The sequence below is a fragment of the Saccostrea echinata genome, unplaced genomic scaffold (assembly GCF_033153115.1).
Source record: "Saccostrea echinata isolate AGI-Se365-2 ecotype Australia unplaced genomic scaffold, CSIRO_AGI_Sech_v1 ptg000012l, whole genome shotgun sequence".
Taxonomy (NCBI): Eukaryota; Metazoa; Mollusca; class Bivalvia; order Ostreida; family Ostreidae; genus Saccostrea; species Saccostrea echinata.
The window spans coordinates 14,293,233-14,318,461 of NW_026889761.1; the positions used below are offsets into that span (position 1 = coordinate 14,293,233).

General features: G+C 32.4%; 3 protein-coding genes across 3 annotated transcripts; 2 read left to right on the forward strand and 1 right to left on the reverse strand.

Annotated features, from left to right (window-relative positions):
• The first annotated feature begins 45 nt into the window (after nt 1-45).
• Nucleotides 46-3,735, forward strand: LOC133185044 (mucin-2-like). Its single transcript, XM_061320107.1, has 4 exons — nt 46-442; nt 564-2,960; nt 3,051-3,129; nt 3,320-3,735. The coding sequence occupies exons 1-4, from the start codon at nt 46-48 to the stop codon at nt 3,567-3,569; spliced, it is 3,123 nt and encodes a 1,040-aa protein (XP_061176091.1). The 3' UTR covers nt 3,570-3,735.
• A 1,832-nt stretch (nt 3,736-5,567) lies between these two features.
• On the reverse strand, nt 5,568-12,703 carry LOC133185988 (dehydrogenase/reductase SDR family member 6-like). Its single transcript, XM_061321271.1, has 9 exons — nt 12,614-12,703; nt 11,321-11,402; nt 10,888-10,984; nt 10,203-10,311; nt 9,433-9,493; nt 9,084-9,197; nt 8,691-8,749; nt 7,067-7,159; nt 5,568-6,080 (listed from the first exon to the last, which is right to left on the reverse strand). The coding sequence occupies exons 1-9, from the start codon at nt 12,683-12,685 to the stop codon at nt 6,027-6,029; spliced, it is 741 nt and encodes a 246-aa protein (XP_061177255.1). The 5' UTR covers nt 12,686-12,703; the 3' UTR covers nt 5,568-6,026.
• Nucleotides 12,704-13,172: 469 nt separating this feature from the next.
• LOC133185989 (pyridoxal kinase-like) lies at nt 13,173-25,229 on the forward strand. Its single transcript, XM_061321272.1, has 10 exons — nt 13,173-13,335; nt 13,760-13,814; nt 14,203-14,307; nt 14,795-14,878; nt 15,009-15,043; nt 16,674-16,759; nt 17,402-17,550; nt 18,112-18,230; nt 22,331-22,397; nt 24,317-25,229. The coding sequence occupies exons 1-10, from the start codon at nt 13,243-13,245 to the stop codon at nt 24,427-24,429; spliced, it is 906 nt and encodes a 301-aa protein (XP_061177256.1). The 5' UTR covers nt 13,173-13,242; the 3' UTR covers nt 24,430-25,229.

Consider the following 25,229-nt stretch of genomic DNA (forward strand, 5'->3'; position numbering starts at 1 on the left):
TTTTTGATGTTGTAAATATTATGAAAGGATCATATAGCGTCTTAGATGACTATTGTACAGCATGGTTTGCCCTTCGGTAAATCTACAATTTTTATCGTTTCAGTTGTGGAGGTATGCAAAGACATTGCTGTTCAATCTAAACACGAATTAATATTAGACACTTCCTTGTTTACTCCTGATTATGGAAAATGTGTTTGTCGATTCAATGTTACTGGAGAATACCTTGAAATAGGCCATTTAGACTCTTCCGTAAAGTGTGGATCAAAAATAGACTTCCATGTGGGAACAAGTCCAAATAATGAATCACAGTCAATAGACTGCACCACTGCCACAGCCGAGTTTAATACAACTGAAATAAATTATGGATCATTAGTTTTATCTCAGCTAGAAACTGGTGCCGTTGCCACAGGATTCTGTATTTCAATGCAAACTGAACTAAACGGTAAGAATGACAAAAATAATTTGAATAAATTGTGAAGATGTGATTAAATATATGTATCATGATGAAACACTATCTATCTTTACGCTTGCCTTCGTTGATACCATGAAAGTTTTCTTTACAGCATTTATATCTCTGCAATGTGATTCTTTACCGGAAGTAAGCACGGGAAGTAAAAACTCTGAGACCCTAACAAGCACTGAGAGCAAAGTTAGTCCCATCTCCATAAAAGACATGTTTCAAGATCAGTCAACAGGAGCATCTAATGCAATTAAGGAACTTCTCAGTAAATCCGGAATCAGTCAGGATAGTATATTTTTAGAGCCAACCTTGATTCAGACTCCTATTAATTCCCTTGAATTAATGGACAAAATGGTAACTCCTGCAGTAATTGGAGATAAAGCAGAAGTCGATTCAAATACGCCAAACGTATCAACCAACGAATACTCTACAACAACTGCGAATGTAATCGAGAATAATGTTACTTTCTCAACATCTCCAGCACCAACAACTAGACAAGACCAATTCCAAGCAAGTATCACTTCTCCATCGACTTCATCTAGAAATACACAAATACCAGCACAAACAACATCATCATCTATTCAAGAAAAATCAACACAGATTATTGATAACAAAACAATCAGCTCACAACCTACTACTAAGCAGAAATCTGTTGTCACATCCCCTTCATCAGCATCCACCAAAATTCCTGTAACTACCCACCAGGAAACCAAAGAACCATCAACCACTGATTCAGTTGCTGTTACAAGCAGTACTTTATCAGCCTCCACCTCTGAAACATCGGTAGATATATCTTTCACCACAGCAACTGTTACTATGGCAATGGACATCTCTAGATCAAGTCCACTTTCAACCTCTTCAACAACAGAAAAATCAGCATCGGCAAAATTGGAAGAGTCAGCTCTCTTTAATAAGCAGACTACATCAACGGTATCTCCAACCCCCTCAGTTTCTATAGAAACATCAACAGCTTCATCGCCTGGAACAACAATTAGACCTACAGCATCTGGAGTTATATCAACTATCAGTAGTTCTGATATTACAACTCCTATCTTGTCTTCAACCATTCTGGGAATGTCGACGTCTGATTCAAAATCAGCGTCTTCAACACCCAGTTCAGATTTAACAACATCTGTTTTATCTTCAACACCTACAAGTTTGCCTGTTAAAACTTCTACGACAGAAGTGCTTAAATCATCAGAAATGACTACAGAGTTAAAATCAGCTTCCTCAAGAACACTGGAAACAACACCAAATCTCGAATCGATTTCAAATCGAAATGTTACTACACCAAGCAGCATTACATCGTCAACGACTCAGCATGAAATTTTATCGTCTCAGGAAAATTCATTTACTACCACCAAGTATACAGGACTCCCTGATTTAAATGAGTTATATTCAGAAGAACTTCTCCGCATGTCGTCTTCAACAGTCTCTCCACAGACAAAAAGAACTACGACACCTTCGCAGTCCCAGAAAACAGATATACCACAAACATCTACTATCCCTACTGAGAGTGAGACAACTGTTGCACCAACAACAGATCCACAAGTCAAAATAAACGCAACCAATGCTCTCCCTGATTTAAATGAGTTGTATTCAGAGGAACTTCTGCGTATGGCAACATCTACAACAAATGGTCCACACACAAAAATAACAACAACATCCTCAGACACACAAGGGACGAACGTAACACAAACATCGATTATTCCAACTGACAGAAAAACAACTACTGTAGCAACAAGTTTAGAAGTTAACGCAGCCACTGAAGAAACAGCCAAATCTACAGAAATTACAACTAAAGATTCAGTCAAGGAAGTGCAAACAGTGGCACCAACAACAGAGGCCGTCAAAGATGAATCAACAAAGTCTCCAAACACAGCAACAACAGGGGCTGTGAAAGATGAATCAACAAAGTCACCAAACACAGCAACAACAGAGGCTGTCAAAGATGAATCAACAAAGTCTCAAATCACAGCAACAACGGAGGCTGTCAAAGATGAATCAACAAAGTCTCCAAGCACAGCAACAAAAGAGGCTGTCAAAGATGAATCAACAAAGTCTCCAATCACAGCAACAACAGACAGCATACCTGATACGACGACATTAAAAGCAAAAACTACGATTACGACAACAAAAACAACAGTACCATCAACAACATTTAAGCCAACAACAGAGAAGGTGATGCCAGAAATATCAGAAAAAGCAACAAAAGTTCCAGAAATTAAAGACGCTACCACTCCAAAGGCAACCGTTGCACCTACCATCAAACCACGAGGTGATGTGGAACCGGAAACTGCAAGACCAATGATCGTAGAAAAACCAGTAATGACACGGTTACCTCCCATTGTTATTCCTATTCATTCAACAAAGGAAATTACTCTTAAACCGTCATTCAAACCTGGTCAGAAAACCCCCGAAAAAGATGGAAGTAGCAAACCTCCCGCAGACCTTTCCACTGTCGATGACTCGGAACAGCTCGATGATGACACAATTACAGGTCAGTTTTGTTTACTTCACTGTGATTTTTCCCTGTTTTTCATGCAGTAAATTTGACAGTGGATGTAACATCTTTTCTGTATCTTTTCAGTTATTGTGGTTGGTTCAGTTATCGGAATCCTGGTTTTCATTGCAATTATCGTAATATTGGCTACCTTCTTAAAATCAAGGTATGTACAATATATGTCAGAGATAAAGCAATCTGGTATATTGAATCAACTATTATTCATTCTTCCATGAATATCTTCCTAATTCCATGAAGCATAAAATCATAATACAAGAGACACAAACTTTCATATACTAGTACATGTAGGTACGAGATCCGGTTTTAAAATGAGATTTATTTATAAATTTCTTAAGGAGAAATGCCAGTAAGCAAACGGAGGAGAAAGACGATATTGAAATGAATGGGGGAACCAAAGGAATTGATAATCCCCTGCTTCAGTTGGAGGAGGAAGAGTCTGCGGCCAATGGATCAGCAGGACAAAGTAACGGAAAGGCAAACGGAGTGGTGGAAGGAAAATCGGCGGAATCCACCAGCGAAAATGGAAATGCTACCACCTCAGCGGAAAATTCTAAAGAAGAAAAGGTTGAAGTGATTTCTGCGTGATCTCTAATGAATACAAATTAATTAAAACGCATAGGTTTATGGTTTTATACACTTTCAGTGCCAAAGAGGCAGTATATGCATTTATGGCATTAAGGACTCGATCGCATCCGATCTTGAGATGAAAAGCTATTTACGGTACAGGGTACCAACATGTACATTGCATATTCGTGACATTATTCATTGACTCTACCACAGATCTGACATTTTTACTTATAAATTTGTCAGACTTTAAAATAATTTAACTTTTTTGGTAAAATTTTTAGAAATTTTAGAATTATAGTGATACATAATTTAATGTGTAAACTCGCTATGTATATGAAATATGTACGGTAGTTTTACATGTTGCTGTGTTGATATGGAAAAACATGTCTTCCAAATATTTTTTTTTTTCAAACTGAGTGTGTCTAGTCAATGCAAAAAATGTTTGAATTTTACATGAAAATGAATGTGTGTTATAAAATTGAATGTGCATCGTACTAAAATATGAAAACATCGTAAAATTCATTTCATTATAGTTGCAAAATTCGATAATAGTGTGGCATGATCGATACGCCGGGGAGTCATTCATAAATGTGAAGAAACCAATAAGTAATCTTGTTAAAATGGGGATGAAAACTGAGATAGAGAGAGAGAGAGAGAGAGAGAGAGAGGTTTTGTTGAGCAATAAAACGTCATTAAAATATTCCATGCGTTTTATTTACTTTACGTTTTGTCTCAATATAGTAGTATTAGATCAGTGTTACAATGAATTTAAGTTTCTGAAACGATTTCGATATTTCGTATTTTTAAGCTTTAGTTTAAAATTCTAAAATTTTAAAACTGCTAAATAAATACTTTTCAAAATTCATCTTCGCTACCCAAGGATTTCGATTACAAATATAATCTGACATGTTGTTGATTTCGTATCGGAAACCATTGGATAACGAAAATTTTAAATTATTTTCTTTTAATCCATATATTAGATATTCTGATTTAGTTCACCTGGGCTTAAAGCTCAATGTAGCTTTTCTAATCACCCTTCGTCCGTCGTCTGTAAACTTTTTACATTATATATCGACCCCTTCTAAAGAACACTGGGCAAATTTTAACAAAAGTTGACACAAAGCGTCCTTATAATACGTAAAGGGAATTCTAAATTCAAATGGATGACCAAGTCTCTTATGGAGCGTTTAAATTGCAGTTTTGATAATGAGACTTACAAACATGGCTACATTGTCATATGCAATGTCATATGTCAATGACATATATTTATTCATGTAGTTTTTTTCTAATCCTTTTCAAAGATATATGGTGAGCATTTTGCCTTTTAATTGTCATACGATTCTCTCTGTACTATCCCTTCTGTCAAAGTGTTGAGATATAGCCCATCGTAAAAATACCATCTTTCTGTGTGTCAAAAGACGTGTCCTTTGACATACAGAAAAATGGTACTTTTTTAACTGTTAATTGAAATTTTCTACTTTTATTTTCATTAGTGTATTTAGACAGACGTAGAAACACACATAATACACAAAACACACCATCCTTTAACAGAGGGCCTATGGGCCAGTCTTACTTGTGGAAAAATTGATGTTCTTTAGCAATGTATCCTTGAAGCTACATATGCCGTATCTGAGCTAAAAACTAAAAATACGAGATTGAGTGTAGATAAACATGATATATGTTATTTACGTTTAAATTAAAAATTTCACCGATTTTGAACTTGAATAATCTCATTTTTCCATAGTTAAATTGATTTTAAATCGTGTCCGTAATTAAATGCGGAGTCGGTACACAAATCGGTTATTATTTTAAATTTCTAATATCTTTGAAAAGTCATTGACTTAAATTGTGTAATTTAAAGGAAAGTCCTATCTTTATATAAAGTAATAATACAAATAGAAAGATCTTTTTAATTTTAGTTAGTCTGAACTTATAAAAAATACGCCATATATGACTTTAAGATACGTAGCATAAACGTACATTTTTGCTATCAGATAAAATATTCAGAAATAAATATTTCAAATAATTTTATTATTTATATTAACTTAAAAGAAAAATTGTAGGGAATATATATGTAATATTTATATATATTAATTCAATTATTGGAATAAAAATAATTCCTTTTCATTATAAATAAACATATTTTATGACATTGTAACAAAGAGATAAAAATCTAAAATTTGTTCATCTTGAATACACAGAGACAACCATAAAATCTTCATAGCAACATTGATAACAATAGTGATAAATTGCAATGCTCTTTAAATTACTGTATGACAGTAATATCAAGCACAACTTTTTTCTTACATTTTGTAGAGTTTGATCCGTATATATATTTGATTATGAGCACTGAAGTACACAAATGAAACTAAGAATTCTGCTTTGTTGAAAAAATTCACATGGATTTCATGCACGTGTAGATTTTAAAATCTGATGTATAAAAAAATCTTGGATAATGTGGCAATAGTGCTACAATTAGATACTCCAGCCTCCATCAATAACAAACTCTTTCCCTGTAACATACACTGCCTACAAATTAAGAGTAAATTTTAAAATACTAAACAATTTTTATTTTCATGTCAGATAGTTGTTTGCAATGTATGATAATTTCTACGTCATTACACATATGAGCATTTTAAAATCATAAACATTACATGCATTACACATACAAAAAAGCAGGAATTTAGTCTTTTCTATTCTGTTTTACTCTCTTGCAATTATAGTTTGTTAATATTTGTAGTTAAGAATTAGTTTGTTTGAACCACTGGATGTACAAATCCATGTTCATTGGAAATAATTTCATTCATATACATTTTGGTCTTGGGGGGAGGGGGGAGGATAAACTATGGCATTGGGATTGGAATTTTCTTTCCATTTAAAACTTCAACTCTCTACTAATAAACTGTTTAAATCTTTTTAATGAATTGTCATTCCATGATTCATCATTAATTGACGCAAATTATTAACTTGCTTTGCTATAGGTACATGTACTTGGTTTTATTGATTTTTCCCATTATATTCTGTACTTGTTTCAATTTGTAATTTTTCAAACAAATATGGAGAAAAGAGAATGATTTGCTATTGAGTACAATTAAACCAAATATCAGCTGTGTAACTAGCAAAAATGTCCAAACAAAAAAATGAATAACATGGCTATAAATAATTCATTATATGTAGTATCTCCCATGGTCTGTGGTTGGATAAAAATCATATCCAACCACAAACCAAAGAAGATTCCTTTTATCACATGTTTGACACACAGCCATCACATGTTTTACACTTTATTTATATATGAATCCACTTCAGTTGACTTAATTCATCACTTCCACACAAAAATCATTGTGTTGATACAATGTATGAACACAACATCATATGACTGATATCCACTGTATAAAGGTGTAAACATGTGATAAAATACTGTACATATAAAACTGCTAGTGTATTGAACCACCAGATTTTTACTTAATCATGATCCTTAAACTGGAATGAGTAAAAATTAACAGACACTACAGTACCTCATCAGAAGCAAGATACACAGCCATGTTGGCTACTTCTTCTGGGGTGCCAAATCTACCGGTCTTCTGTCGTGCCTCAAAATCCTTCCTGGCCTGTATAAAAATGTTTAGAAGTTCAATGCAGGTTGATAAAGCATGCATATTATTGTTTACTGGTACATGGACAGCAAACTGAATCAAATGAGACTTGACTGTAATTCACAGCTCTGCAAGACCAGACTTTCTATAAACTGATTTTACTGTAATTCACAGGTTTACAAGATCAGACTTTCTATAAACAGATTTGACTGTAATTCACAGGTTTACAAGATCAGTCTTTCCATAAACAGATTTGACTGTACTTCACAGCTCTACAAGACCAGACTTTCTATAAACAGATCTGACTGTAATTCACAGGTTTAAAAGACCAGACTTTCTATAAACTGATTTTACTGTAATTCACAGGTTTACAAGATCAGACTTTCTATAATCAGATTTGACTGTAATTTACAGGTTTACAAGATCAGACTTTCTATAATCAGATTTGACTGTAATTCACAGGTTTACAAGATCAGACTTTCTATAAACAGATTTGACTGTAATTCATAGCTTAACAAGACCTGATTTTTTATAAACAGATTTGACTGTAATTCACAGGTTTACAAGACCAGACTTTCTATAAACAGATTTGACTGTAATTCATAGCTTTACAAGACCAGATTTTCTATAAACAGATTTGACTGTAATTCATAGCTAAACAAGACCTCACTTTCTACAAACAGATTTGACTGTAATTCACAGGTTTACAAGACCAGACTTTCTATAAACAGATATGACTGTAATGCACAGGTATACCAAAATCTATATGAACAATTATGACTATTTTTCACTTTTTTTGTCTATTATTCACAAGACGGTGGATTTACAAAGCTTTTGATATGAACAGATCTGACTGAAATAACAGGTTTTGAAGGACAAATTCTTTTAAAATATAAACAGATATAAATGTACCCTATTTGTTTACCAGACTCTTTTTGCACAGATTTGACTGTACTTTACATACTTACTTGACCACAGTGGCCCACACTACATGAACAGATTTAACTGTATTTCACATAATAAAGAAACTGAACTCTTTATAATCATATTTGACTGTCACTGAGATTCACCAATACAAGACCAGCTAGACTCTTTATTTTACAGATAACAGGACTAGGCTGTCTATTATTAGATATAAGTGTTTTTCACAGACTTACATTACAAGACTATTTTTGCAGACACTTTACAAGCACCACAGATTTGTCTGTATTTCATAGATTTACATGACAAAGCTCTCTTTAAACAGTTTTGACTGTATTTCACATGACTGTTTGCATGAGACAAGACTATTTGAATAGATTTGGCTATTTTTCATAGATTGAAATGGACAGACTCTTACAGTTTATGAAAAGATTTGGCTGTATTTAACAAATTTATATGAGCAAACTTTCTATAGAAACATTTGACTGTATTTCACAGATTTCACAGATTTTCATAACCTAATCTAGATTTAACTGCATTTCAAACAATAATTATACCCAACTAAGACACTCTATAAGCAGATTTGACTGTATTTCATGTTTTCTTACTGTTTATCATATTTTACCTTCGTAGGATCTGGCTGCGCCTGGATTCTTCCTTGCAAAGATGGAGTGTCAATTGTCCCTAAAACAGAACAGCATCTCTATAAAAGTCTTTTGTATATAAAATTTAAAGGGGTTTCAAACTGAGAATTCAAATATTTGTTCTTTTTTCAATTAAAGCCTATCACTTTATTTCTCATATTTCGAATTATCAGAAATCACATACAAAGATCATTAATTTTTCACCATTAGATAAACATATACCCATACATGTACCTCTACTGAAACACAAAAACTCCAGTTTCTCAGCCTTCAAATTATATATTCATCGAGTTTGAATTGATTTCTAAACAGTTTTTTTTTTATGGTTATGTTTAAAATAAAATTTAAAAGAATTATATATCAGTACGTCTTACCTGGACAGATAGAATTACACCTGATGTTGTCAGAGACAAAGTCTGCAGCTATTCCTCTACTAAGCCCTATTACAGCAGCCTTTGTGGACCCATAAACACAGCGATTTGGAGCACCTTTAAAAAATATCAATGGTTTAATTCCCTATTAACTCCCTAGCATAGTTTTTTAAAAGTGTATTCAAATGTCTCTTTCTACTTTAATTTGATCTGTAATGCTTTAATGAAAGTGATATTTTTGAGAGAGAAAAAGAGACAAATGGATCTCTCAAAAAGCTTATAAATTATATATATGTACCTCTTAATCAGAAACATTAATTGAATGACTCCTCAAACTGGTGGAGAGACTCACCATGGATACTGGAGGCCACAGAGGACATGTTAAGAATGACTCCTGACTTCTGCTCCTTCATCTAGAGGAAAAAATACAAGCAGAACCACTTCAATTCCACAAAGTATGAGAGAACAGATAAAAATGCAGCAGAGCTGGTCAAGGAGAGTTCCAGTTAAAAATAGAGAAATGCCTAACAAGGTTACTTAGTACATATATATATAAATGTTTGAAGAAGAGTCTATACTGACATACTGGTATATATTACAAGTAGAAGGGATGTGCAAGTTACACTGTGCATGTACTAAAGGTATGTAAGTTACTCTGTACATGTACAAGAGATTTGTACATTTAAAACTATACATGCACTAGGTATAAGTTACACTGTACATGTACAGGAGATGTGTGAATTACACAGTTCATGTAATAGAGCTATGTCAGTCACACTGCACATGTGCAAGAGATGTGTGAATTACATTGTACATGTATAAGAGATGTGCAATTTACTCTGTACATGTAGATTGTGACTGACACTGTAAATGTTCATGTAGAAGATATATGTGACTTATACAAGAGATGTGCAAGTTACACTGTAATACATGAATAATTACTAGATGTATGAGTTACACTGTACATATACTAGAGTTGGGTGAGTCACACTGTACAAGAGATGTACAAATTACACTGTACATGTAGTACAAGAGATGGTGAGTTACATTGTAAATGTACAAGGGATATGTGAGTTACAGTTACAGTGTAAATGTACACAAGATTTGTGAGTTACACTCTACCTTGGGAAGAAACTGGCTACACATTCGCCACATGCTCTTGACATTCAAATCGAAGGAAAAATCCCAGGCTTTTTCATCAGTTTCCAGGATGGATCCATGGTGTACAAATCTTAATGAAAATACAACCAGCAATCTTGGAGCATTCTTTTAGTAGTGCTTGCTCTTAGGTCCTCTTACAGAAATGCTAAAGAATTCACTACCGTGCCATCGTGGTTTTAAATGTAGAGAATTCCAGAAATTTTAAAACCAAGATGAGCTTGATGAAACACTAATGTTTTAATGGCAGACATTTTTTTAAGCTTAAGGTCAAGGTCACATATGCATATGTATAAGGTATCATTCAAATGTTACGAGAAAAATTAATTGATACTGTGTGCAAACTGAGAGAATGACTATGGAAAATATTTTGCCAGGACTTTCAATCTTCCATCTCCTTAATTACTGAAGATGTGTTTGACCTTTGTGTGTATTTTGCAAGTGTCTTTCAAGTAACAAAAAATATCACTATGAACATACTGCTAAAATTTAAAAGGGAAGAGTAGTTTCCCTTGTTAACTTTTTCCCTGACTTTTTGCAAAGAATGAGTATTGAGTGTGGTTATGATAAGATTAATGTTTTCTTTTTCAAATTTATAAAAAGGGCACTATGTATAAGACAATTTAAAAATTCAATGAAACTGAAATACCCTGCTACATTAAATAATATGTCAATCTTTGGTATAGTTGCAGCGAAAGCTTTCACATCCTCTGTTTTTGTCACATCAAGAACCCTTGTTTCAATTCCTGCAAAACAAATTAAATGGATTTCATATTATGTATTTTTAATGATACATACAGGAAAACTTATTAGTGTCCTTTAATCATTTATGTTAAATAAATAAAATATGATAATCAGCAACGAGAAAAAAATATACTTATCTCAAGCAATTAGAAAAAATTATTACTAGTATATATTTTCAAGTCAACATTTTTCAACATGGTATTAATGTTCTCCAGTAATTTCCAATTATAAGATACTTTTTATTACATAATATTATTCACTGAGTTTTTATTTTCAAATTTTTTTTATCATGTTTATATTTCTGATCTTATTAAGGTATCAAAAAATAAAACCTGCACCTGGACAATCCTCGGCTAATTTTTTCAATAAATCTGCATTTATGTCAGTTGCAATAACTTTTGCACCCTCTCTTGCAAAGGCCTGTTTAGAAAAATGAAATTAAAAGTTAACATTTTTTTTAGATTTGCAAATGTTCTGTTTATGAAAACTATACAAGTAAAATCCATGCATGGTTACATTTCATAAGCACAAAGCATCTTAGTGACCCATGAATCAACTGTCCAAGTGACCTGTGAACCATTTCTCTGTATCCTTATTGGTTTTAATTCACAATTAATAGAAAGGTGTGGCTAATGTATCAATTAAAAATTAAAAATTCAAAGCTAGAGAACAGACAAGGGGAGAGCAATAAAAACTAATTGTTTGATTAATTAATTAATTTATGTAAAGTTTGCATATCTAGAACATGTAGAAAATCTATTTGTATCATTTGATCCAGAAGTAAAGGATTAAATCTGATAATTGCATAGATTAACAAAGCTGCTTATCAAAAAATTGTTTTGTGCTGCAATGCAAGTCATCATCCTCACAAACAACAAAAAAATAAACACTAAATACTAATATACATGTATGTACTTAACCTGGTTTTTCTGTTTCAATGAGTGAATTAGGAGCAAGGGTTATTTAATGGGTACTAAAGCTCAGTTTATTCATTCACTCGATGAGATATGAGAAAAATGTTTAAGTATAAACAATAAAACCTACAAACACTAAATGTCTGTTCAGAAAGAAAAAATAGAAAAAAAGGAAGGGTTATGAATTATAATTAATCATTTTAGAAAAAAAAATCAAATTTCAAAGTTTACTTCACTAGCTATGCTGCTTGACACAAACACTATCATGACTATATAAAATATTAAAAGTGTTAGAGTGAGAAAGTGTGACAGATCAGACCAGGATTTGAATCCCCCTCCCCCTTCTCTCTCCAAACTCTAGATAAGTGTTCTATCCACTGAGCTATCTGGCCACTGGTTAACACATGTTAATGGGTATTGGTAATGAACCTGCCTGTCTGGTCCTTCCCAAATCTGCAACTTTCTCCGAGTTTATATATTTTAATTTATCCAATTAAATCAACAAATAGATCATATGAATACATATATATATTGTCCCTAAGTATCATTTAATTCTATTAGTTTTATCAGGGACTTATATACTAGTAAATACGTCCCAGGTTTTACGTGTATATATAAAGTATCAATCCTTTCAACTGTTCAAATATATTGCCCATAAATATCATTTGATTGTATTTGTTTTTTTATTAGGCATCTATCCTGTCAATCTATGCATACCAGTGCTGAGGCCCTCCCGATCCCTTGTCCGGCAGCTGAAAGCACTGCGATTTTTCCTTCCAATCTCCCCATTTCCTATAAAATGCACATGTAGGCCAATGTTTAACTTTGAACACCAGTAACTAAAACAGAGGGATTCCGGCGTCGACAGAAAATGACAGTGAATACAACCTGCTTAAACACATTTAGGTATGACAATGCATAACTGTGAAAATCCTTATCATTACAGAAATAGTTATATTTAAATTTAAATTCTGCAAAATACAACTTACCTACCTTTTGACCCTTCTTGACCCAGGTTACGTTTAAACACGCCCACTAATGAAGATTTCCGGTGTGTCAGAATTAGATTAATTCATACCATCGTTATATTTTCTATATACTCATTCTAAACTGTTATTAAAATCAGCACGCACTTAAACGAACGTAAATCATTTCTAAATGCAATGTATCATATTTATCTGTTTATAGGATTTCTAAGATGAATGAAACAAAGAAATTTCATACAAAAAAAATAATGTACGAATTAATGAAATAAATCTGAACTTTGACCTCTGACACCAACAACAAACACATGTGAAAGGGTAAACTGTACTTTGAAGTTTGTCCGGTTTTGAAATTGTTCCGTTATGGCTGACATGCCGGAAAAGAGTGTGTTATCGATCCAGAGTACTGTAGTTTTTGGATATGTCGGAAATAAAAGTGCCGCTTTTCCTTTGCAGGTCAGCTGAATCCCATGTCGAATTTTCTCTGTCTTTTAACACCTCTTAGCAGAGTCGTTGGAGAAAAAAAATATTGCTATTTTGATGAGCATTCTTTTCAGTGATGTATCTGAATACAATATTTTGCCAGTATGGCTTATTCTATTATTCTCACTATACTGTATGTTGAAAACTTTCAGTATATAAGTAGTTCTACTGTTCTACTGTTATTAGATTATTGTTTATTCAACCAGTTCAAATGTGAAAGGACGCCCTAGCCTGATTTATCATTCACCTCATTACCTGAAACATATTTTGTGTTGAAAAGGGGAGACTGAGGGGGCTCAGATGTAAAGTGTTTTCATTTTATTTCTCTTGACAAGATCAAAGAAAAAAATTATGACTACCAAATGTATGCTTAAACAAAGTCTGTTTTGCATTTTAGGTCTTAGGATTTGATGTCAGCACTATCAATTCAGTGCAGTTTTCCAATCACACAGGTATTTGACTTGTTGCACAGTTAACCAGATGGTAAAAGGTATATATGGTAACAAATATGCTGTAAACATTTAAAACATGATAAAGGTTTGTCATAGTGATTAAACACTAATAAAATTATAACTATGTTCACTATGTTTACTATAAAAATCACAAGCATAAATATATTTCTCATATACATGTTTGAATATTTCAAGACATGTTGAACATGTATTGAGTATATAAAATTTGACACATGTATATTTTTTATCTATAGGAATATTTGAAATGTATGGTAGGCATACTGTTTAAAGTTCATATGTTTAACTTATGTTGCTCACATTTATACTCTATGGAAGTAGCATTAAAATTTCATATATATATTTTTTATTTATAATCCTTTTATTTCAGGTTACAAATGTTTTAAGGGACAGGTGCTGAATAGTGATGACTTAGCATGCTTGTTTGATGGTTTGAAAGAAAACAACATCAGCTCATTTTCACATATACTAACAGGTTAATTAATGTCTAGATTTTTTTCTTAATTGCCACTGTGGTTGCCTAATCCATTTTTATTGTCTAATAGTTCAGTGGTGGTATGTAGATCATTTCACATACTGCTGTCATATATTTGGTTATCAAGTTTTGTATAAGTTTCAATTCTCTGAAATGACCATTTCTGGTATAAATAGTTGTGTATCAGTGTATACAATCTACTTGCTGTTTATTTATTTAAACCAAATTCATTTTTTTGCACCTTTTGCACAATTTTTTGTGTGCTAATTGAATGCCACTAAAATTTGATTAATTTGATTTTATATCGATTTATACTCAGAAAAGCAATGGAAAAACTGATAGCTCAATTCTCAGTTCTGCCAGTAAGTCCTATACTCAGTATAAGTCTATTGAGAGATTATAAAGCCACCTATAGTTCATCTCAAGACCCACTTGTGAAAGAATCATTCACAGTATTTATTTATAATCCATATTCTTATATTTTCAGGGTACATAGGGTCCAAATCATTCCTAGAAAAAGTAGCAGACATTGTGGTAGATTTAAAGACAAGTAACCCGTCTCTCCTGTATGGTATGTCATCTATTTATAGTTATTTTATAATTATAGATGATAATGATATGATTACAGGTATATAAATTTACTGATTACAGTTTATAGTAAATAAATTTGATAATTTGAAAGTTTTTTCCCTCTATTTCAGTGTGTGATCCTGTAATGGGGGATCATGGTAAAATGGTAAGAAAAGTTTTTCTTTTCTTTTTTTTTACCAGAAGAAAACTGGAGGTGTGCATCAGTTTCTGTATTAATATGCCTTATCAGTGCTTATTGTATAAATGTCTGCATATAATGCCACACATTCAGACAGACCAGTTAGCCCAACCATGCTTGCATGAAGAACTTTACATTTTTTAACTGATTTTTTGACTGAAATATTTCATTCTTGATTTTCATTTTGCAATAGTTGCTTTTTGCAATTGTTTATCTTATAATGTCCTCACAAACTACAGTTGAACTTTGGTATCTCAATCACTGATATCTAAATCAGTGGCTGACAAATCCCATTACCCGACGCCCGGGACTAGTGAATTTTAGGGATGGGCAAGTGAAATTTTAACAACCACTTGCCCTGTGGAAGTGACTTCAAAAAAAAAAATTAAATCCACATGTAAGTGAAATAGATAAAGCTATTCACAAAGGCTTGCATTATACTCAGTATTTGTCTTCCTATTTTTTTTTAATATATACACTGTACATGATATACAGTAAGGGTGCAACGATAAACCGTTTGACGGTATATCGCGGTATATTTTTCCACGGTTCAATTCACGATACGCTAAACTGATATCGCGGTTCGGTTCAATCGGTCCAGAATTATCCGTTTTGTCCGATTTATTTTCCTTCTTAACTATTTCAAAATGTCTTCCGCGCAAAACGTGAGGTCGCCGATAACGCATTTACGGCAGTTAAACTCATCTCCAGCATCTTACAGACCTCAGATTTAACACAGAGAAGGACTTAATGTGATTATAAGTTAAAGATGTTAAGACAAATGATAAATCCTTTAGATCTAAACGTATTCTTTGGTAATGCACGATATTTCATCACGTGTGTATTTCGATGAAAATTCACTGTCTTGTTGACTAAAACGTATTAACACGAGAAACATGACAACTGGTTTTCTACGTAAATAAAAGGAATAACAGAATGAATGTCTTCCTTTTTCATTCCAATTTAAAAAGAAGATTATTAGGAAAGTTCCCCGTAGTTCCCTGTAAATGTTCATTTTTGGTTTAGAATGTTGTCACAACTCAAAGATCTACCTAACAATCCAATTCAAGTTAACAAAATGTTATTTTAATTATCATTAAAAAATATGAACATTTTGTATAACCCTGTCAAGTTTAAAAAAATGTGATGACAAACTTGAAAGACTTTTAAACCTTGTCATGTATCGTGATACGTATCGTATCGTGAACTGAATACCGTGATACGTATCGTATCGTGAGATTAGTGTATCGTTGCACCCCTAATATACAGTATTAGTTTATGGTCATGAAAAATTCAGGCAGGGCAAGTGAATTTTGACCATGCACTTGCCCTTGGACAAGTGCCTAAAAATTTATTTGTCAGCCTCTGTCAATTTACCATGGATATGTCAAAATAATTTGGAAGTCCCAACCACTTATTCTTTAAGTATTTTACCTGCAATATCTCGAATTCTCAGATATGTTAAAGCAATTCCCATGGATTTCAAGATAATGAGGTTTGACTGTACTACATTTGTGGTATTTGACAAATTTGTGAGCTGTCATTATGACAAACTTGCTATCAGAATTGTAAAACTGCTTACCCTGTTCTATTACAGTATGTCCCTGAGGAGTTACTTCCAGTTTACATTGAGAAAATTTTACCCATAGCTGACATAGTTACACCAAACCAGTTTGAGGCTGAGTAAGTGTGTTGTGTTGAATTGTCTGAGTTCCTTGAACTTTGTGTAAAATTCTTATCCATGCCATTACTCTGAAATGGTGAAATATTAGAACATCATACATGTACTTTAATGACACAAAGGATGTGCATGAACAGAAGGCAAAACATGACCCTGAACCAAGGTCATTGGTCTTGTTCAAGGTCACAGGTGCCTCCAACTGGAAAATTTCTATTCAGACACAACATTTGGAATGCTGGAATAATAGAAGCTCATACTTGGTACAGCTCAGTTTTGTCCTTGTCAATGCAATGTCATACAGAGATTGCAGAAGCTTGACTCAAAGTTTGGTTTGATCAGAGGCCATGCATGCCTCATCAATCTATCAAATGCAGTTATATACATTTATATCATCATACATGTAAAATTATAGTTAACATAATAATTTTTGATCTGTAGTATTTTCACCCAAACATGTTAAAGAAAAATAAACCCTGTTTCAACTTCAGCCAAAATAATCTCAGTTTAAATTCACCTGCTAAATGGTATCATGGTAAAAGCATAGAAATAAAATGAGGGAGAATACATCATGTGTTTGTATTTTAACAACAGCGTGGTAAACATGAAATTATTCAATTTGATTTTTTTTTTCTAATTTTTCTTAGAAAACTAACTGGAGTAGAAATTAGCAATGTAGAGGATGCCATTAAAGCAATGCAGATTCTACACAGCAAAGGGCCAAAGACTGTGGTCATTAGCAGTAGTGAGTTTGCTACTGATGGTACCATTATATGCCTGGCTAGCACAGTGACCAGTAAGGATATTTCACAATGGATTGTAAATTTGTTTTAAATTTTCATCAATATAATAAAAATTCTATCTTGTACAATATTATTTTTACTGTGTAATTAAATAAATCTAATTGGTTTGCTTGCCATCATGTCCAAAATTATATTTTATGATACTGACTTGAAGTACTAAATATAACTTTGGGAAAATCGAAAGATGTGTTTATAATGCCAAAAAGTCTTTAAAACTCACAAATTCCTACATAATGAATATGTTTGTCTCTTTCTTTTCTAAAGAAAATGATATAACAAATGTGGCCCTTTGATTCGGTCAATACATAGGTATATCGACTGCACAGCACTTCGTGCTCTGACAGTCGATATGCTTTTCTGTGAAGTAGATATATCTATATGGATTGACCTCATAAAAGGGCTATATTTGTAAAGTATTGATTTTATGGAGCTATTCCATGAATCTTTGGAACACTAGCCATCATATTGTTCTGATCGTTTATGTATATATGTTTATTAGTGTAAATATTATTAGAATTTGACTGGTATACATTTTACTATTGTATTTTTATTAGATGGTTGCAAAGAAGTATATAAAGTACAATTTGAAAAGGTACCTGCCATTTTTGTTGGGACTGGGGACTTATTTGCTGCTTGCCTGCTGGCATGGTTGGAAAAAGACAAAAATCTAAAGGTATATTTCTTTGGAAGGTTGTGTATCACTCAAATTCTAGAAAATGTTTGGTTTTGAAATGCCCACAGGAATGTCTCTATATTAACCAAATAGATCTTGTCAGTCTGTATGCCCCCAGATCAAAGATGGGGGGGGGGACATTTTTTTGTCCTCTCTGAACATCTGACATTCTGTATTTGTGTCAGGAGAAGAATTGGAGACTGCAAGTGTAGTCAAGTTCAGTAACAAAATACAAAAGTAGAATGTTCTTCTGATTTAGATCATTATTTATCATGTTTATCTCAATACTTCTGATTGTCTTTATGTTGTTCAATATATGTTGAAATGTTGTCATTCTCTATCCAGAGTTGTCTTCCGCTATACTCCCAACACCTGTGTCAATTAACGCTCGTTGTACAAGATTCTTGTACAAGTCTTAAACAGTGAAAATGTGAATTTATAATAGTAATTAATTATAGTAATTATCCATAAAGACGATAATTTATCATTTATTTTAAATCTATCATCCATCAAAACGATTTATTTTCAGAGTTTTTAGGGAACTATTTTGGGGAATAAAAATTAAAAACTTAATTAAAAAAATCCTTTTAAGGAGTTATAAAAAAAAAAAATAAATTTTGATTTCTGATAATAAATGTAATTAAAAACAATTATTAATGCAATTTTTCAGTATCTACAAATTTTCCAAGAACTTTGTATAACAGGCATTGACAGAGGTGTATGTGGGAGCGTAGCGGGGATGAATAGATAGAGAATGGAAATGTTGTACTACTTGGCCATTTCTATTTATTAATTTACACTATGTAAGCATGCAGTCACAAATATTTGGTGGAAATTTGTCTCAGCATACTTAATGTACAGTTTAGGCATATAGAGTCAAATGCAATCTAAGAAACCTGCGTAATTTTCTACCCTTCAGGCCTTGAAAATTAACAGAGAGATCCAGCAGAATTATGACCCCATGGAAAAAGTACATAAATATAAACAATAAAATGTCCTTCTTTGTTTGTTAGTATGGGAATTCACAGTTGCAGCTAGTACAGAAAAAATTACATAGCCTGCTATGGCACGCCGATTGCTTCAAAATTATTTTCTGCACGACCTTAAACAAAAATTACACGAGTAAGTAAAAACTTACACAAAGTGAGGAAAATATACACGAAGTTATTAAAATTTACACAAACTATAGAAAAACTGCACAATCAACAAAATATTTACACGATATAGTGAGGAAATTACACAAACGTAAAAACGAAAACTGCACGAGTGAGAATACAACATCGACATAATATGCTACGCATCCTCATTGCGCACATTTCATTAATATTCATTAGAGAACAGCTCAATGTGACTCGGATGCTTGAAACATATTATAAATACAAAAGGAGGAGTAACAAGTATTCTTTTTAAAAAAAGTTTCTTTTAAAATATCGCTAGACTCTCAAGAATATGTACAACGTATATTATACATATAGATAAATTGACAGGCACGCAATCTTAAACTTGTAGTATAGGAACACCCCCGAATTTGTTATCTTGGAAAATATTTGTCAAACCTTGAGATCCATGAAGAACATGATTTATTTGCATTTTTCAAGAGTGATAAACACGTGCTATGTTCTTTCTATTTATTATAATATCCATTTTCTTATTTGTAACATTGTATGAAGATGTATTTAGTAATTCACTATGTTTTAAAATTTCCAATGTGTCATTATGGTCCAACGATTTGAAACTTTAATAAATACATAGATTCAGATGTTGCGACTCAATCAATCCACGAACCAGATCTGCCACTAATGATATGTTTTACCGTTGCCAGGATTATTTGAATAGAGTTTTCTTATTTCATTTGGACAAATTTTAAGAAAAAGACACAAAACCGCATGTACATAAAGCACATAGAGTATATATATTTTCCCTTTATCTGGTCCTTTTTATTAAAAGTGAAAACATTTATTAAGTAATCGCCATTACAAATGAGGTTAACGCTTACCGTTAGGAATGTCTTGTGAGTACCGTAGTTTATGACTGAAAATTTGCAAAATCATGGACAGAATTCATAACGGTGTAGGCTACAGATATCCAACCAAAACTGATATCCTCATATTTTATAACTTAACCCAAGATACATGTATAATTAGAAATAATATATTTTTTTATGTTTGACTTTAAAAACATACTGTGTATATCTAAGGTCAGGTAATCTCCACTTTTTAATCTTTTTGAAAGTCAAAAATATATCCAACCAACTGAATAATTTCCTATTCCTAAATGAAAAAAAAAATGCCCAAATGAATTCATAATTAGTACAAATGAGAAGTACCAAAATAAATTCTTCAATTTAATGATTATAATCAGCAATAATTCTGCCATCATTTTCATGAAGAATCCACTTTATTAATTGTTTTATTATGCATGTGTTAATTTTATTTTATACAAGTACTTTCCGTTAAAGTTGTATTTATGTTAGAGAATTTTAAAAGGCCATAGAGCGTATTACTTTTAGTTCGGAGTCGAGTGCATCATATGCAATGGTACTTTTTCTCCGCACTATAACACAAACATGCGATTCCTTTCTTGTCACAATTTATGTCGGACATCATATAATACCTCCATATTTTGGCTAGGATCTCGGTCAATATAAGAAAAATATAATATCTCCAAACAACTTTTAAAATTTTTTCACACAGTTCACAAGAAAACATTTCATTCATTCGATTGGCATTAGTTAGAAATCGGATCGAGTTTTAGCAAAGAAATAAAGAAGCAAACAAACATGCATATCATCGTCAACGCCATTTCCAGCATTCATGAAGAGGTAAAGAGTACAGAAAACCAAGAACACAATGAATGTTCTATTTGCATAATAATGATATGCGCAGTAAAATTGTTTGTGTAATTTTTAGTTTCCTCTGCTCGTGCAGTTTTGATTTTACGTTTGTGCATTTTATACCCCTTAATCGTGTAAAAGATTTCGGATTCGTGTATTTTTCGTTATGTTTGTGTTAAAATCTTTCAAACTATGTGCAATTTTTACCGATACGTGCAGTTTTATTTTACTCGTGTATATTAATCGTGATCCTTGTGCAGAAAATAATTTTGAAGCAATCGGCGTGCCATAGCCTGCCTATGGCAGTTATGTATTTTTTTCCTGCAACAGCTGTAATGTTAATTCCCATACTAACAAAGAAAGAGAGCATTTTATTCTTAAAATAAACACTGCCATAGTGTAAAATTAATGCCCAGATTAATTCAATATGATTTCTGAATAAGGATCATTTGAGCATTTGAAACAGTCTGTGTTTTGCCTTTCACAATGCAATGGTGAATGAAATAGATAGAGGATATTCAATGTTTTGTAGATGAATATGGAATTTATTTCACGAGTGGGACAGAATTTTTTGATATTTTCACGAGTGCGAAGCACGAGTGAAAATATAAAAAAAATCCTGTCTCACCAGTGAAATAAATTCCATATTCATCTACAAAACATTGAATTTTCTGTTTATTACATTTTCTTTGATTTTCCCTTTGCCTCTGTCTTTTCTTAACACTGTCATAGGCTTGACGTCATAGTTGAGCGGTTGAGACGTCATAGCCTAGCGCTGCAGTTATGTGATTGAAAACATTACATAGCATGGATTTTAGCAACTTATTTGGGAAGAAATTTGCAGTTTTAGCTCTATCAAGATGCTTAGTTAATATCTCTATCTTATGACAGGCCAGAAATTAATTTTTACTTACTTTGATTTCCTTTCACACTGTGAGAGAATATCATTTTGGTATCCTTTCACACTGTGAGAGAATATTACTTTTATTCAATAAATAAATCACGGTATTTCACTGTTGAAAATGTAATAAAAAAATGTACAATATGTATTGTTTTATACACAGCTAGTCCTTTAGATCGCTTTAATCAGACTAGGGTTATTTATTTACACACACACCCCTCCCCCAGCTTGTCAGTGAATCAGTCACATTAAAAGCCATCTAAAGGCCTGTGGTTTTAGATCTGACATTATATGTGACACAATACAGTCCTGAGTACCCTTAGTACATGTAGTATTTTTTTTTATAGTAGTTTATTATCATTTTAGCTGGCTCTTGAGAAAACCATTTCAACCCTTCAAAATGTCATCAAACGAACACTGGACAGGGCTAGAGGTGAGTTAAACATTATAATAAATAATTAATTATAAATAAGAGTCATTTAACATATTTCATCTTCATTCATATAGTGTCCTTTATCCATTAAAATACAACATTAAGTTAAATTTTTCAAGAATCTCCAGGTTTTTGACATTTTTAGTAGAAATATGTCCAATTATTATAACTCTGATTTTCAAAAGAGAAGGGAAATAGGTTCAAAATGATATAAGAAGGAAGAATCACTTCCTTCTCATATCATTTCGAATGTATTTTTCCCTCTCTTTTGAATAACAGATAATTTCTTTTAAATGATAGAGTTTCAAGTTTTTTGTAATCTGACCTCTTAAAGTATGGTATTGTTCACTAGTTTACAATAATTGTAAAGATTCAGGGAGCTGCAAGTCTACAAAATACTCACATTAGGAATATACTACTAGTATTTTATTTAATCAATGTCAATTATTTATTGAGTTCAAAAATGGACTTTCGGTTCCATATTAAATGCCTAATATAAGGGGACATCCCTTTTTTCTTCATATCAATTGAAAGCACATATATTTTACACAACCTTTATTTAATTTTATTTATGACTTGACAAAAATATTTAAGCCTGAAGATTGGGAAAAAAAAAAGATTTAAATTTCAAAAATCACAAAATTTTTCATTTTCAAGCAATAGTAGGTTCAGAGAAAAGAACTCCCAGTTTATCTGCAATACTTACTCCTAATTTCTGACAATTTTTAATGAATCGGATTAACGAGTAAGTCTTCTACTGCAGATGGAGATCCTTGAACCTTAGTAATAAAAAGCACCGATTAAAATGAAGTATAGAGATAACAAACAATATTCAAGCCCAGAGTCCATTTAGACAATACAAATTGGGATCGGGAGAAGAGCAAACAGACCTTAAAAACATTAGAGGTGGGATCAGGTGCTATGGAGGAGTGAGCATCCCCTGCTGACCAGTCACACCCGCCGTGTGCTCCTTGTCATGATCGGGAAAATGGAAAAATCCATAGGCAATTCAGTAAATAATGGCCTATTAATTAGTATGAAAAACGTCAGTCAGCAGTTTACTCAATGATAGGTTGTATTTGCTGACAAGGTCATTGTATTGACCATAAAACTTGCGGAATAATGACTTCAAACAAGACTGTTGAAATCCTTGTTTCATCAATTTTTTTGTCAGTAGCTTGCCTTGTTTTGGAAATTATTCATACGTAGAGCATATGCAGGTGATAAGGATATATTGCTACATAAGTAAGGGGAGTTAACGATTAAAAAAAATTGAAGTCATCACGTTTATCATAAAGCTTTTTTGTTGTTAGGTTACCATTAAAGTCTTTTTCTAGTAAAATATCCAAATATGAAACAGATGTTTCAGCCTCTATGGTATCTTAATTTAAGTTCTTGTGATATATCGAGTCCACATATGAATGGAAGTAACTATTGTTAATTGATAATACATCATCGATATATCTAAATGTCGAGTTGAAGGCCACAGCAAGTGTTTTCTTCTTCTCATTCAGGTTTTTGAATAAATTCTTCTTCATATGAATACAAAAATAGGTCTGCTAACAAGGGGGCCCAATTGGTACCCATGGGAATTCCAACAGATTGTTGAAAGACCTGATCTCCATAAACTACGTAGATATCGTCAATCAGAAACTCATCATCTTTTTAATATCAACTTCAGAGTACTTGTGCATACAATCAGAATGCTTTTTAACAAAATAATTTTGCGATAAAGTATTTCTGAACATATTAATATTGATCATGTTGATACTCTGTTAAAATCGAGAATTGTAGCTCTTGAAGCTGTAACACAGTGACTATGAATTGAACCAGACTACCTTCAGTTTTGTTCAGTGCCTATGACTTGGAACCAACTACTTAAATTTTGCTCATTAGGTTTCCACATCTGTTTATTTCAGTTCTTGCAGGAGAAGGAAATGCACCTACTCCAGCTCAGATGGAATTACAACTGGTACAGAGTAAAGCGGTCATAGAAAACCCACCCCTTAGTCACACTGCAGCAGTGTTATAACTAATGTACATTTTAGGTAACTAGTCATCCCTCAAGTACCAAGGACAACCATTGGGCATTCAGTGACACCAATTACTTACACTATATCTATTTTGTGTGATATTTGTACATGTGTAAATGTATCTGTTGATCATTTTATTTTTATTTCATGAGGCATGTGTGGTATAGAATTGTATTTTTGACCAAAGACAGTTTGACTATTGTTTGTTTATTAACAGCTTGAATACTCAAGGCAAAACAAGTGTTGGAATGAGTTATTAGCAGATTATGTTCATTTATATGATTTGATACATGTATTAGGGTTTATTGAATTTTATTTGGGAATTGAGACCTTGTGAGCTTTGTGATCAAATGAATTATTTATTTATCAGATATTCACATATTAATTATTGTGTTGCTTCAAATGAAATTATGAAGGAAGATTTCATGAATTACATGTGAATATTACAGTATTTTAAATAATTAAAATTTTAAATAGCACTTGTATGTTTAAAAAAAAAAGTGTTTATTGTGTTCTCCATATTCTGTAGGTTCTATATAAACTTTAAAAACACGATGAAGAAATGATAATATAGGTAAAAATAAAGATTAACAAATTTTCACAGTTTAAAGGGTTACACCATTTTAAATTTTATCTCCTCTACAAAGGGAAAAGAAAAAACCCCACCTGTACAGGGTTTTGCTTTTAACTAACAAAGCAGGGTATGCATATACATTGTATATATTTTTTTTTATAATTTGTTGAAATAAATTTTGTCTATGAACAATTTTTGTCATCCTACAGAAAAAGAATATTATCC